The sequence below is a fragment of the Salmo trutta genome, chromosome 29, assembly GCF_901001165.1.
Source record: "Salmo trutta chromosome 29, fSalTru1.1, whole genome shotgun sequence".
Lineage (NCBI taxonomy): Eukaryota > Metazoa > Chordata > Actinopteri > Salmoniformes > Salmonidae > Salmo > Salmo trutta.
In genome coordinates this window covers 13,676,393-13,691,455 of record NC_042985.1, presented here as the reverse complement: position 1 = coordinate 13,691,455, position 15,063 = coordinate 13,676,393, and the positions used below count along the sequence as shown (strand labels likewise).

General features: G+C 42.9%; 2 protein-coding genes across 4 annotated transcripts in view; both read left to right on the top strand.

The window, feature by feature from the left end:
* Positions 1 to 6,817, top strand: part of secisbp2l (SECIS binding protein 2-like) — a 38,850-nt gene extending 32,033 nt beyond the window's left edge. For all 3 annotated transcript variants that reach the window (XM_029720935.1, XM_029720934.1, XM_029720936.1), the window contains exons 16-19: positions 2,337 to 2,557; positions 2,878 to 3,032; positions 3,203 to 3,422; positions 3,521 to 6,817. In XM_029720935.1, the coding sequence (XP_029576795.1) occupies positions 2,337 to 2,557; positions 2,878 to 3,032; positions 3,203 to 3,422; positions 3,521 to 4,134 (1,210 nt within the window). In that variant the 3' untranslated portion in view covers positions 4,135 to 6,817. The remainder of the gene's footprint in view (positions 1 to 2,336; positions 2,558 to 2,877; positions 3,033 to 3,202; positions 3,423 to 3,520) is intronic.
* Positions 4,632 to 12,865, top strand: LOC115167496 (E3 ubiquitin-protein ligase TRIM39-like). Its single transcript, XM_029721944.1, has 2 exons — positions 4,632 to 4,698; positions 12,321 to 12,865. The coding sequence occupies exons 1-2, from the start codon at positions 4,632 to 4,634 to the stop codon at positions 12,863 to 12,865; spliced, it is 612 nt and encodes a 203-aa protein (XP_029577804.1).
* The last annotated feature ends 2,198 nt before the right edge of the window (positions 12,866 to 15,063 follow it).

Below are 15,063 nucleotides of genomic sequence, written 5' to 3'. Positions count from 1 at the left end.
GTTGGGCCGATATGATTAAATCTAATATTGTAATATTTGACATTGACGATATATTGTGATGTGCAAGACTGTACTCTAATTGAAATGTACAAATCAAAACTGTGCATTTTCAAGCCAAAATTAATGAACTAAGCCTTGTTTTTTTTGCCATACTACGATTATTTAATGATAATGTGACTAATATCGTAAATACGATTTTTTTTAAATTGCACAGTCTGGAATGTTGTCATTAACGGCGCAAAACGATTATATCGGATATCGCAATATTTGGAGTAGCATATCGTTGAAGAGGCCTCCCCAAATGTTACCTAACCCTAGTCCCTCTCTCTATCACTGTCTCCAAGTACTGTAACCTGGTGTTGAATAAGGAGATGGGTAGCAGATGATAAGTATTAGGAAATGCTTGTTCTTCTAGTTCCGACAGTGCAGTAATATCTAACAAGTAATCTAACAATTCCACAACAACTACCTTATACACACAAATCTAAGTAAAGGGATGGAATAAGAATCTATACATATAAATATATGGATGAGGGATGACCGAGCGGCATAGGCAAGATGTAGTAGGTGGTTTAAAATACAGTATATAAACTCAGCAAAAAAAGAAACGTCCTCTCACTGTCAACTGTGTTTGTTTATTTCCAGCAAACTTAGCATGTATAAATATTTGCATGAACATAAGATTCAACAACTGAGACATAAACTGAACAAGTTCCACAGACATGTGACTAACAGAAATTGAATAATGTGTCCCTGAACAAAGGGGGGTCAAAATCAAAAGTAACAGTCAGTATCTGGTGTGGCCACCAGCTGCATTAAGTACTGCAGTGCATCTCCTCCTCATAGACTGCACCAGATTTGCCAGTTCTTGCTGTGAGATGTTACCCAACTCTCCCACCAAGGCACCTGCAAGTTCCCAGACATTTCTGGGGGGAATGGCCCTCACCCTCCGATCCAACAGGTCCCAGACGTGCTCAATGGGATTGAGATCCGGGCTCTTCACTGGCCATGGCAGAACACTGACATTCCTGTCTTGCAGGAAATCATGCACAGAACGAGCAGTATGGCTGGTGGCATTGTCATGCTAGAGGGTCATGTCAGGATGAGCCTGCAGGAAGGGTACCACATGAGGGAGGAGGATGTCTTCCCTGTAACGCACAGCGTTTAGATATCCTGCAATGACAACAAGCTCAGTCCAATGATGCTGTGACACACCGCCCCAGACCATGACAGACCCTCCACCTCCAAATCGATCCCTCTCCAGAGTACAGGCCTCGGTGTAACGCTCATTCCTTCAACGATAAACGCGAATCCGACCATCACCCCTGGTGAGACAAAACCGCGACTCGTCAGTAAAGAGCACTTTTTGCCAGTCCTGTCTGGTCCAACATCAGTGGGTTTGTGCATATTGGCGTTGTTGTTGCGGTGAGGACCTGTCTTACAACAGGCCTACAAGTCCTCAGTCCAGCCTCTCTCAGCCTATTGCGGACAGTCTGAGCACTGATGGAGGGATTGTGCGTTCCTGGTGTAACTCGGGCAGTTGTTGCCATCCTGTACCTGTCCCGCAGGTGTGATGTTCGGATCTACCGGTCCTGTGCAGGTGTTGTTACACGTGGTCTGCCACTGTTAGGACGGTCAGCTGTCCGTCCTGTCTTCCTGTAGCGCTGTCTTAGGTGTCTCACAGTATGGACATTGCAATTTATTGCCCTGGCCACATCTGCAGTCCTCAAGCCTCTTTGCAGCATGCCTAAGGCACGTTCACGCAGATGAGCAGGGACCCTGGAAATCTTTCTTTTGGTGTTTTTCAGAGTCAGTAGAAAGGCCTCTTTAGTGTCCTAAGTTTTTTAATAACTGTGACCTTAATTGCCTACCGTCTGTAAGCTGTTAGTGTCTTAATGACCGTTCCACAGCTCCATATTCATTAATTGTTTATGGTTCATTGAACAAGCATGGGAAACAGTGTTTAAACCCTTTACAATGAAGATCTGTGAAGTTATTTGGACGTTTCTTTTTTGCTGAGTTTACATATGAGATGAGTATGTAAGATACATTATTAAAGTGGCCAACGATTTCAAGTCTGTATGTAGGCAGCAGCCTCTCTGTGTTAGTGACGGCTGTTTAACAGTCTGATGTATGTTTTAATATTAGTCTCTCTGTCTCCAGGTGTTGAATAAGGAGATAGATGAATGTGTTTTATCTTGTGTGTGTTTTTCTAATATTAGTGTGTGTTTCTCTCTGTCACCAGGTACTGTAACCAGGTGTTGAATAAGGAGATAGATGAATGTGTTTTATCTTGTGTGTGTTTGATATTAGTGTGTGTTTCTCTCTGTCACCAGGTACTGTAACCAGGTGTTGAATAAGGAGATAGATGAGAGTGTGACGATGCTGCTGCAGGAACTGGTCCGGTTCCAGGAGAGGGTTTATCAGAAGGACCCCAGCAAAGCCAAGACCAAACGCAGACTGGTCATGGGCCTTAGAGAGGTCACCAAACACATGAAGCTCCACAAGATCAAGTGTGTCCTCATCTCACCCAACTGTGAGAAGATCCAGGCCAAAGGTCAGGGGTCATTCTTGTCAATAATCCTGGGTTATGTTTTTGAAATGGAGTGAACCACGGAGTGTACTATTTAACCAGGTCCAATAAGAACACAGGGTTTTGTTTTTGCGGTTGCTAAGCATTTAGCTAGTGTGCCTAACTGAACATGACCCTGATCTTGGGGTGTGGGGTTCCAAATGCATGCTAAGTTTATGAATATTTCAAATATTCATCCCCAATCGCCATTTAAGTGTCCACCAGAGGGCAGCAGCATATTGATATGCTCAGCACAGGCTGCATCAAATCTTCTACATAACTAGTGACTGTGTTGTCTATTGCAGGGGGTCTAGATGAGGCTCTGTACAACGTCATAGCCATGGCCAGAGAACAGGAGATCCCGTTTGTGTTTGCTCTGGGTAGGAAGGCTCTGGGACGCTGTGTCAACAAGCTGGTGCCGGTCAGTGTGGTGGGCGTCTTCAACTTCTCTGGAGCAGAGGTAAGACATTGAACACAACCTGTCTGCGTGTTTATAACGCCTGTTAATACTGTAAATTGGTGTGTTTTTTTACAGAAAAAAAGCAAATGGAAGTGTGTAAAGTCTTGATGTTATGTCTTTCTCTTTCCCCTCTCCCCGTCCTCCACCCCTCCCTCTCCACCCTCCTCCAGGGTCTGTTTAACCGGTTAGTGTCTCTGACGGAGGATGCTCGTAAGTCCTACAAGGACATGGTGTCAGCGCTGGAGCAGGAGCAGGCTGAGGAGGCGCTGAAGAACGTCAAGAAGGTCACCCACCACATGGGCCACTCCAGGAACCCCTCCGCTGCCTCCGCCATCTCCTTCTGCTCCGTCATCTCTGAACCCATCTCTGAGGTCAACGAGAAGGAGTACGGTAAGATCCCCACCTTTAACCCTGACTCTGACCCATCTCTGAGATCATAGAGGTCTCTCTCTTTACATGTGAATATCATCTGAAATGTCTCTCCTCAGAGACAAACTGGAGGAGTATGGTGGAGTCGTCAGATGGGCTGGAGCCTGTGGAGGCTAAACCCAGCCATCCTGCTGCTTCCTCTGGGTTCCAGAGAGACAACCAGCCCCCCTCCACCACCACCAACCGCAGCCCTTACTCCACTACCCTTCAGCTCAGAGCAGCTGTCCCTGCTCCAGGCTCAGGCCCGGGGGAGAGAGAGGAGGGCCGGGCAGACGACCGGTTGGAGCTGGCCTCCCAGCAGAGCACGGAGACAGGCAGTTTGGATGGGAGCTGCAGGGACCTCCTCAACTCCTCCATCACCTCCACCACCTCCACCCTGGTCCCCGGTATGTTGGAGGAGGCAGAGGAAGAGGAGGAGGAGGAGGAGGAAGAGTACACACCAGAGCCCATCTCTGTGGAGGTGCCTGCGGTCATCAGCCGTATTGAGTCCTGGGTGTCTAAGACACTGGAGAACCTTCAGCTGGGGAAGAGCCAGGACAGCACAGAGGAGGAGGAGGAGGAGGAAGAGAAGGAGGAGGAGGGAGTACAGAGTGAGGAGGAAGAGGAGTTGGATTCTGCAGAGACTGGGCTGGAGAGGATGGAGAAGATGGAGGCCAATAATATCACTGGCTGATTTAGACCTCATTCATCCCTCTTTCCCTCTTTCTCATTTTTGTTTCTCGCTAAGTTCGCTCTGTGTACACTCCATCACTTGTCTTCCTCGCTCCCCCCCTCACACCTGTTTCCCTAACCTGCACTCTTTCACCTCTATCACACACTCTCACCCCCCCTCCCTCTTTCTCACAGTTGAACCAGCAACTCTCCTCTCCTCTCTGTCTGTAACTTTGGACTTCAGACATTATCTCAGGAATCAGACCATACACACACACACACACAGATACGCAGTCACACACACAGACCAACCTTCAAACTACAGACAGCAGTATCTCTCCTGGTCTCTCTGATGGATAGACTCCTCTGTTCCTCTCATCCTCCTCTCTCTGATGTGGACCTGAAACAACTGCCTCACCTAAACTGGTCTGGTCGGTCTGGCATCGACTGGTCTGGTCTGGCTAAGGGAAGCCCTGGTTCCCTTCCCACCACTCCAGGTTTCCCCAGGATAGGAAGAGGATGCGAGGAGAGGCTTCCCCTCTGTCTGCCTGTATGACGCAGAGCCATGGAGATGATACAACTGTCAGTGAGACTGCTGACTATAAAGACTAACTAGAAGAGAAGTCTCCCTCCTTTCAGAGAGCCACCCTCCCTCTGTCATCCCTGGGTTATTCATAGTGAAGGTCTGCTGGTTCAGTCCAAGCAGAAGGTTGCTGAGAGTTTACAGCTGGAAGTGTGTGTGTGTCTCCGTCCTATCATCAAAAGACTTATGTTACATCGTTGTCATCCTTCCCATGTTTATTACCTTCATCTGCCTCCTCATATGTTCCCCCACTGTGTTGCTACAGCTTTATCTCAATACAATACAGCTTCATTCTGTTCTGACCTGTCGGCCTTGTTTATTCCCCCACTGTGTCGTCATAACATGCTCTGGGAGGGAGGAGCTTGCGTAGGATACTTATTGGTTGGTTGCTTGTGTATTTGTTTCCTATTGGCTTTAGGACTACCTGCAACCTGAGGTTAGTTTACGCCCATCACCTGGGCTGCGTTGTTCAGATAGAAAATCTTATTGTGTAGAACAGCCATGCCTCTCTGACATGTAGAGGAATCACATCAGGTCTATTCATGGTGGTTCTATCTGCAGCATCACCCTGATTGGATACACAGGCTGTCTCCCAAAACCAATCTAAAACCTTGTTAGGGTTACAAAATTCCCATATTTTCCAGGAATCCCGGTTGGAAGGTTCCCAGAATCTGTTGGGAATAAGCAGAAAATACATAATCCTCCAACCTTGGAATTTTGGGAAAGTTGCTGTAATTTACAAACCTACACGATGTTTTTCTGACATTGGTCAACCATCACAGTAATCATGTATTATTTTCAGTGGGTGTGATTTAAAGGGACATCTCACCACTTTTTAACCTCATAGTCATTATCTCCAGGACCAAACCAATGTCTACTAATGTGAAAATGGCATGTTAAAAAGTAATGGCGTGTCCCTTGAAAACATGAATGATATGACATGTCACATGACATACTAACAGTAACTGAAACTAGAACAAATGTATGATGTACATAACCTGTACAGCTGTTTCTGAGACTTTTAACCTGTAATATTGATGATAATATTGACTAGTGTTAATCTGTTTGGGGTTGTTTTCTGAGTGGATAGTTTTTTGTTGTTGCTAGCTGACTTCTGTGTTTTACTATAGCCCTCTGGTTTCATTTGCTTTAGCTCCCAGTCCATTGACCGGTGTTAGCGTGTGTGTGTGCGTGTTTGTTGGGGTGGACAGGTAAATGTACTGTAACTAGCTATTATCAGAGACTATTTGGGTTTGAAGCTGACAGGTAGTCCAACCTGACCCAGGACATGTGACTCACTGGTAACACAAGGGTCAAAGGAGGAGGGGGCGGGGGGGTGGGCACCACAGGAGCCTCTGAATATTCATGAAGTAATTATCCACCTCACCAGTTATAACCATGTAAATAAAATGATTGAACTACAGTATATTAAACACCCCAATCACCTTTTTCTTAAAGCCATTTGATAGAAAACATCTGAATAAGTTGATCATGTAATTTGATGGTAAATGATATAGAAATCAAGTTATGTGTTATTAGATGGAGGAGGAGGCCATGTAAAGGAGTGGCATGCTGGGTCATATGCAATATGAAGGAAGGAGGGATGAGAGAGGGTTGTGTATTAAATAGACACAGTCAGGCGTTGGGTCAATTCATTTTCAATTCAGGAAGTGAATTGAAATTCAACTGACAAAAATGTAATTGAGAAAAAAAAATTGTCAATTGAAAACAGACCATGTTTTCTATGAGGATTTTATTCATTAGTTGAATTGAGCCCTTCCCTGATACAGGTGATAACGATGGTGTGTCTAGTACTAAAATGTACTCTGGCTGTGTGCAGGTTTCTCTAACTCTCATCAGTGTGTTTTGGAGCCATGACAACCAGTGTGTCCTTTGCACTATGTGAATACCATAATACTTGTAACCACCTTCTGGTAACTCATGTCATAACAAAATGGTTGAATGAAGTAGCTTTTATTTTCCCAGTGTGTCCCTGGTCTTTCTATGTCTCTCTTTCTGACTGTACAGCACTAGCAACATGTAGAGGATTTTCTCATAACGTTACTGTTCTCTTCTCCATCTGGACTGATTAATAATGTCATTAAAATGTTTAAGTAAACTACATTCACTCCTGTCTTTTATTGTGTTGTCTATTTGTTGCATGTAAATATCCTATATGTTTGATAGGGATATTTGTGTGACTAGAAGTATTAGCCTAAAGCACGTGTCAAACTCCAGTCCTCGAGGGTCGGGTGTCTGCGGAATTTATTTTACACCTCCCTTCTACTGATTGATCAATTAAGGTAATTCATTGATTAGTTAGGAACTCCCCTCAGCTGGTTGTCTAGGTCTTAATTGGACACATTTAAAGGAAATAACAAACCAGCAGACACACGTCTCTCCAGGAATTTAGTTTGACACCCTAAACTTTGGTTGATTGCTAATCCAATATGGCCGCCTGAATCCAACATGCCTCCCTGCTTACTTACTGCATTGGTGTAACAGTGTAGGTTCCGTCCCTCTCTTCGCCCCAACCCGGGCTCGAACCAGGGACCCTTGCACACATCAACAACTGACACCCCACGAAGCATCGTTACCCATCGCGCCACAAAAGCCGCGGAAGCCGGGAAACCCTACTTCAAGTCTCAGAGCGAGTGACGTCACTGATTGAAACGCCATTAGCGCGCACCACCGCTAACTAACTAGCCATTTCACATCGGTTACATTGGCACGGATAGAGCAATGAGACCGATATATCACTGGATGGATAAATGTGAAGCAGCCTGTTGGTGTTTCCACTCACTACAGAATATGGTGATGAGAGGAAGCCCACTGGTGGGAGATGGAACGAGATGGATTTTGTCTGACATTCTGTGCATTTTCTCATCGATGAAACCTTTGATCTCTACAGTTTTCTGTTCCCAAAACTAGAAACATTGAACATCTAATAGTCAAATCTTATTGTAAAAGCAGGTGTGCTGGTTGTACTCTTTTTGGCCATTTGCTGGTGTTGTGGGAAACTGAGCGGGTCGAGCATTACCCATAGATAAACACAACACGCTTCCATTGCCCATGTCACGAGGGGATTTATGGCTGATTGAAGTAGGAAATTCTGTTACTTTATTTGGAAATTAATAGGCACTTACTATAGTAATTTTGTTATTTAACTCTTGTCCCCCTTGCCCATTTTTAACATTTATTGGAGGATTTTTATTTTTGTATTGCTTGTAACTGTTTCGGGTAATGGAAGTTCTTGTGCTGTTAGAGGAATAACCTGTAAATGTAATAATCTGCTGCTGTATTTTTTTGTGTTATCTGTGATCGTATTGTTTGTCTTGTGTAGTTTCTTAATCATTGTACCTAAACTGTATGTGTAAACATGTATACGCAGGGCCCAGCTGTAAAAGAGACCTTGGTCTCAGTCTGTGTTCTTTGTTGAAATAAAGGTAGAATAATAATAATAATAATAATAATAACCTCTTGAGATGGGAAAACGTGTTTTTTATGAAGTTGAACATGTGCTCTTTATGACAGAATGTTAAAATTTGGTGAAATCAAACATTTTTCTTCCACTAAATTCCACATCTCAAAAGGCACAGAATTGGAGGAACAGCCCATAACCAATAACAACGTCCCAAAACCAATAACAATGTAAATATATAAAACATTGTAATATGTTACAATAAAGGTCAAAGTAAAACAAATGAATGAATGAATGTATAAATATATGAACTATAGTATCTTATTTGTTGTGTAGTGTCAAGCAGGAGAGAGTGGAGTCTCCTGCTCCCACCTGTCCATCTATGAAGTGCCAAGTCAATGTAGCCACCCTATAACAACATCAAGCCTCCCGACCCAAGGTGAGAGGGATGATACAAGCTTGGTCAGACTGCAACAAGCTAAAGTAATGTTGCAAGCCAGGCTCCTGAGATAAAGCATATATATTTTAGTCAGCTGAGCATGTAGTCATTAGCTTAAAGTTAGCAGATGCTCTTATCCAGAGTGATTTACAGGAGCAATTAGGGTTAAGTACCTTGCTCAAGGGCACATCGACAGATTTTACAACCAGTCAGCTTAAATCAGTGACCTTTCAGTTACTGGCCCACCACTTTCAACCCCTAGGCTACCAGCTTGTGGAACTAGGGCGTGACTTCAGGTCTCAAGCAAGGTTGTTTATCATGTTACAATGCTATCAATTGCTCGGGTCCCATCCAGACCTGGATTAAAATAATACTTGAAGTCTTGGCTTGAGCCTGTGAGATGGACAGGGTTTACACTTTTGGAACTATTCCATTATTTTCATTGCAAGCTCAATCAAGCACATCTAGCTAAAGTACTCCCATTGTTGTCTTAAGCAAATCATTTAACCTCTAACCTACAAGGGTAATGCTCTGAGGCTGTGCTGCTCCCAGCTTGTTGCTTGACTAGTGTGTCTAGGGGGTTGGGTACTGAGACAGTAAAATACAAACTTCTACAATGGATAAAAACATGTGTTCAAGGGGATTTGAAAACAAAACTACTTATGAATGATAGTTAGCGAAGAAGTTGTGAAGTTTGTTATGAATGATATTGCAGCATAATGATGTTATGACTGGTTTCCTAAAGGTGGTATAAACACCCTTCAAGTAGTGTTAGCTACTTATTGTTTGTTGTGTTTTAGACCAATCAGAACAATCAGACAGTATTCTGGTCAGTGTGTTACTCTACAGTTAGTCATTTTAATGAACAGCCCTGTGTGTGTATGGTCAGTGTGTGTTACTCTACAGTTAGTCATTTTAATGAACAGCCCTGTGTGTGTATATGGTCAGTGTGTTACTCTACAGTTAGTCATTTTAATGAACAGCCCTGTGTGTGTATGGTCAGTGTGTGTTACTCTACAGTTAGTCATTTTAATGAACAGCCCTGTGTGTGTAAATGGTCAGTGTGTTACTCTACAGTTAGTCATTTTAATGAACAGCCCTGTGTGTGTATGGTCAGTGTGTGTTACTCTACAGTTAGTCATTTTAATGAACAGCCCTGTGTGTGTATGGTCAGTGTGTGTTACTCTACAGTTAGTCATTTTAATGAACAGCCCTGTGTGTGTATGGTCAGTGTGTGTTACTCTACAGTTAGTCATTTTAATGAACAGCCCTGTGTGTGTATGGTCAGTGTGTGTTACTCTACAGTTAGTCATTTTAATGAACAGCCCTGTGTGTGTATGGTCAGTGTGTGTTACTCTACAGTTAGTCATTTTAATGAACAGCCCTGTGTGTGTATGGTCAGTGTGTGTTACTCTACAGTTAGTCATTTTAATGAACAGCCCTGTGTGTGTATATGGTCAGTGTGTAACTCTACAGTTAGTAATTTGAATGAACAGCCCTGTGTGTGTATGGTCAGTGTGTTACTCTACAGTTAGTCATTTTAATGAACAGCCCTGTGTGTGTATGGTCAGTGTGTGTTACTCTACAGTTAGTCATTTTAATGAACAGCCCTGTGTGTGTATGGTCAGTGTGTGTTACTCTACAGTTAGTCATTTTAATGAACAGCCCTGTGTGTGTATGGTCAGTGTGTTACTCTACAGTTAGTCATTTTAATGAACAGCCCTGTGTGTGTATGGTCAGTGTGTGTTACTCTACAGTTAGTCATTTTAATGAACAGCCCTGTGTGTGTATGGTCAGTGTGTGTTACTCTACAGTTAGTCATTTTAATGAACAGCCCTGTGTGTATGGTCAGTGTGTTACTCTACAGTTAGTCATTTTAATGAACAGCCCTGTGTGTGTATGGTCAGTGTGTGTTACTCTACAGTTAGTCATTTTAATGAACAGCCCTGTGTGTGTATGGTCAGTGTGTTACTCTACAGTTAGTCATTTTAATGAACAGCCCTGTGTGTGTATGGTCAGTGTGTGTTACTCTACAGTTAGTCATTTTAATGAACAGCCCTGTGTGTGTATGGTCAGTGTGTGTTACTCTACAGTTAGTCATTTTAATGAACAGCCCTGTGTGTGTATGGTCAGTGTGTGTTACTCTACAGTTAGTCATTTTAATGAACAGCCCTGTGTGTGTATGGTCAGTGTGTTACTCTACAGTTAGTCATTTTAATGAACAGCCCTGTGTGTGTATGGTCAGTGTGTGTTACTCTACAGTTAGTCATTTTAATGAACAGCCCTGTGTGTGTATGGTCAGTGTGTGTTACTCTACAGTTAGTCATTTTAATGAACAGCCCTGTGTGTGTATGGTCAGTGTGTTACTCTACAGTTAGTCATTTTAATGAACAGTCCTGTGTGTGTATGGTCAGTGTGTTACTCTACAGTTAGTCATTTTAATGAACAGCCCTGTGTGTGTATGGTCAGTGTGTTACTCTACAGTTAGTCATTTTAATGAACAGCCCTGTGTGTGTATGGTCAGTGTGTTACTCTACAGTTAGTCATTTTAATGAACAACCCTGTGTGTGTATGGTCAGTGTGTGTTACTCTACAGTTAGTCATTTTAATGAACAGCCCTGTGTGTGTAAATGGTCAGTGTGTTACTCTACAGTTAGTCATTTTAATGAACAGCCCTGTGTGTGTATGGTCAGTGTGTGTTACTCTACAGTTAGTCATTTTAATGAACAGCCCTGTGTGTGTATGGTCTGTGTGTTACTCTACAGTTAGTCATTTTAATGAACAGCCCTGTGTGTGTATATGGTCAGTGTGTGTTACTCTACAGTTAGTCATTTTAATGAACAGCCCTGTGTGTGTATGGTCAGTGTGTGTTAATCTACAGTTAGTCATTTTAATGAACAGCCCTGTGTGTGTATGGTCAGTGTGTGTTACTCTACAGTTAGTCATTTTAATGAACAGCCCTGTGTGTGTATGGTCAGTGTGTGTTACTCTACAGTTAGTCATTTTAATGAACAGCCCTGTGTGTGTATGGTCAGTGTGTGTTACTCTACAGTTAGTCATTTTAATGAACAGCCCTGTGTGTGTATGGTCAGTGTGTGTTACTCTACAGTTAGTCATTTTAATGAACAGCCCTGTGTGTGTATATGGTCAGTGTGTGTTACTCTACAGTTAGTCATTTTAATGAACAGCCCTGTGTGTGTATGGTCAGTGTGCTACTCTACAGTTAGTCATTTTAATGAACAGCCCTGTGTGTGTATGGTCAGTGTGTGTTACTCTACAGTTAGTCATTTTAATGAACAGCCCTGTGTGTGTATGGTCAGTGTGTGTTACTCTACAGTTAGTCATTTTAATGAACAGCCCTGTGTGTGTATGGTCAGTGTGTGTTACTCTACAGTTAGTCATTTTAATGAACAGCCCTGTGTGTGTATGGTCAGTGTGTGTTCCTCTACAGTTAGTCATTTTAATGAACAGCCCTGTGTGTGTATATGGTCAGTGTGTGTTCCTCTACAGTTAGTCATTTTAATGAACAGCCCTGTGTGTGTATGGTCAGTGTGTTACTCTACAGTTAGTCATTTTAATGAACAGCCCTGTGTCTGCCACAAAGGGATTTAGTCCATTACATTAGTCTACATATCATGACCAATTGCAAAAATAGCCATATGTCAGAGAATAATGTATTATACAGTAAAATGTAGTTCCCTAGACTTATGTTATATATCCACTAATATTTTGTAATTCTAATAAAGTGTGTGTTTCTCTCCACAGTGGATGTGACTCTAGATCCTGATACAGCACATCCCCAACTCATCCTGTCTGAAGACATGAAACAAGTTAGATGTGGAGACATATGGCAGCATCTCCCTTACAACCCAGAGAGGTTTGATATCTCTGTCTGTGTCCTGGGAAAGGAGGGTTTCTCCTCAGGGAGATTCTACCATGAGGTGCAGGTGAAGGAGAAGACTGGCTGGTCTTTAGGAGTGGCCAGAGAGTCCATCAACAGAAAAGGGACGATTTACCTGAACCCTGAGGATGGATACTGGACTGTGATGCTGAGGAATGGAGACTACTGGGCTGGTGCTGTCCCCCCTGTCCCCCTCTACCTGAGAGAGAAGCCTCAGAAGGTGGGGGTGTTTGTGGATTATGAGGAGGGTCAGGTCTCCTTCTACAATGTGGAGGCCAGGTCTCATATCTACTCTTTCACTGGCTGCACCTTCACTGAGAAACTCTATCCATTCTTCAGCCCAGGTAATAATTACACTGGTAGAAACTCATCCCCACTGGTCATCAGTCCTGTAGATGCCACTGACTGACTGGTTTATATCAAACATTCAAATAATGTTAGCATAAATTCTAATGTAATAGCCACCAGATAATGGTAATATTAGATCATATTTCCTTGTGTAATATTTAAAAAATCTGCAGATAATGTATTCGTTTTTTGTAGATAATGTCATAATTTGCAAGTAATAACATTAACATACCAAATATTTGTTTTATTTTTGTATAATTAATGATGAGATAGTATGTCCGCTGTATTGCTTGGTTAGACAGCAATGGACATAAATGGTCTGTTGGTTTGTTTAGTAAGAGTGTTATATATGCAGTCTATATCAGGAGCAGTAGCTCTTGTATATTAATCAGTGTTGACCGTTGAACCCATCTATAGGTCAGTATGGAAGAGAACAGGAGGTACAGGAGGGACTTCTGATGTTTAGTGTTTCCTGAGGAAGTTTAGTGTGTGATGTTGTGGCCTAGTTGATGTAGTTCTATAATCACACACCAGTGCTGTACCTCCCTCTAGTGGCTGGTGTCTGCACCACATCTGTCTGCTAATCCTGTTTGATCAACGTGTGAATAGAAACAAGCCATATTATGATGTGCTGAGTACTCTCTGTCTGCTTCATAAGACTCTGGGATGCAGGTTGAAGTCTTCTCTTTAGTTGGAGGATATTCAGGGGACATTGATTTGTCATATAGACTATGTATGTACTGTCCTTTATATGACTGACCCAGATATGTTGTCTATACTCTCTGTGTAAACATTATATTGTGGGGAGAGTTTATACAAAGCTTTACTCGTCAAGTATAACATTTTAATGATGATGACATGGTAGATATGTTATTTTGTCTCAGTAAAAACTCATCACCACCATCTAGTTGGTGCTTTGATTTATTTTAGGAATTTAAACAACAATTGACAATAAAGCAACAACAGCTGGTTTTCTGTATTTCATACATGCAGTGAAATGTTTTATGGTTTTAGTAAAGATGATGGATGATCTAACTGTGTGTGTGTGTGTGTGTGTGTGTGTGTGTGTGTGTGTGTCTGTTTGTGTGTGTCTGTTTGCGTGTGTGTGTGTGTATGTGTGTGCATTGAGAGGGTGATGCCAGTGTGGTCAAAGTCTATTGTTGACTGTTTGGTGTTCTGTTCTGGTTCTGGTTCTCTTCTGGGGGCCTGGAGGTCTGAAGGTCTGGGGGCCTGGAGGTCTGGGGGCCTGGAGGTCTGGAGGTCTGGAGGGTCCCACACATTAATCAGCCATAGCAGAGTTGTGTCCGAATGGGGTCATGGAACGACAGAGTAAGGACAAAGATGATCAGGGAGAGTGTGATGCTGAGGACTTTGGGGAAAACAAGATTCCCACAGCTGTAAACATCTCATCTCTCTGATTCAGATATGAACTGATTGAGATATGAACAGATTTTGATATGAACTGGCTCTGATATGAACTGATTCATGAACTGATTCTGATTTGAACTGAATCAGGATGAGCATTTAGGGTGTTGTCTCTCAGAGACAGAGAGAGGGCAGAGGTTTCTGCATTGGCAATAAGTACCAACTGCATGTATTTGTCACGACTTCCGTCGAAGTTGGTGCCTCTCCTTGTTCGTTCGGCGTTCGGCGGTCATCGTCACCGGCTTTCTAGCTGCCACCGATCCACGTTTCTTTGTCCATTTGTTATGTCTTGATTGTTCACACCTGGTTCCCATCTCGTTATGAATATTTCCCTATTTAACCCTCTGGTTCTCATCATGTTTTGTGCGTTATTGTTTTCTTGTTCGTCGTGGTAGTTGTGTATTGTCAGGATTGTTTATCCCTGTGCGGATTTTGAGTTTTCTAGAGTAAATAACGTTATTTTAATTCAGTTCGGTGTCCTGCGCTTGACTCTATCCTCACCTCCACAATACTGACACTGAGAGTATTCCATTCATACCAATAAAGCATCATTGAACTGATTTTTACCAGAAACACATACATGTTGACCAGCTCTGGGGGAACTCCCCAGAAGGAGTGTAATAATGATTCACCACTAGAGCAATCTGTCTTCTTACTAATGAGGAGGAATGTCTGTCCATCTGCCAACTCCAAACACCATGTCACTCATAGACCGGAAAAATCTGGAACCGGCCCCTCCCAGCTATCTGTCGCTAACACTCTGCCTCTATCCTTCTCTTCAGACCGAGTTCTCTATCTCTCATTCTCTCCTTCACCTTTCCTCCCTCTCTTTCT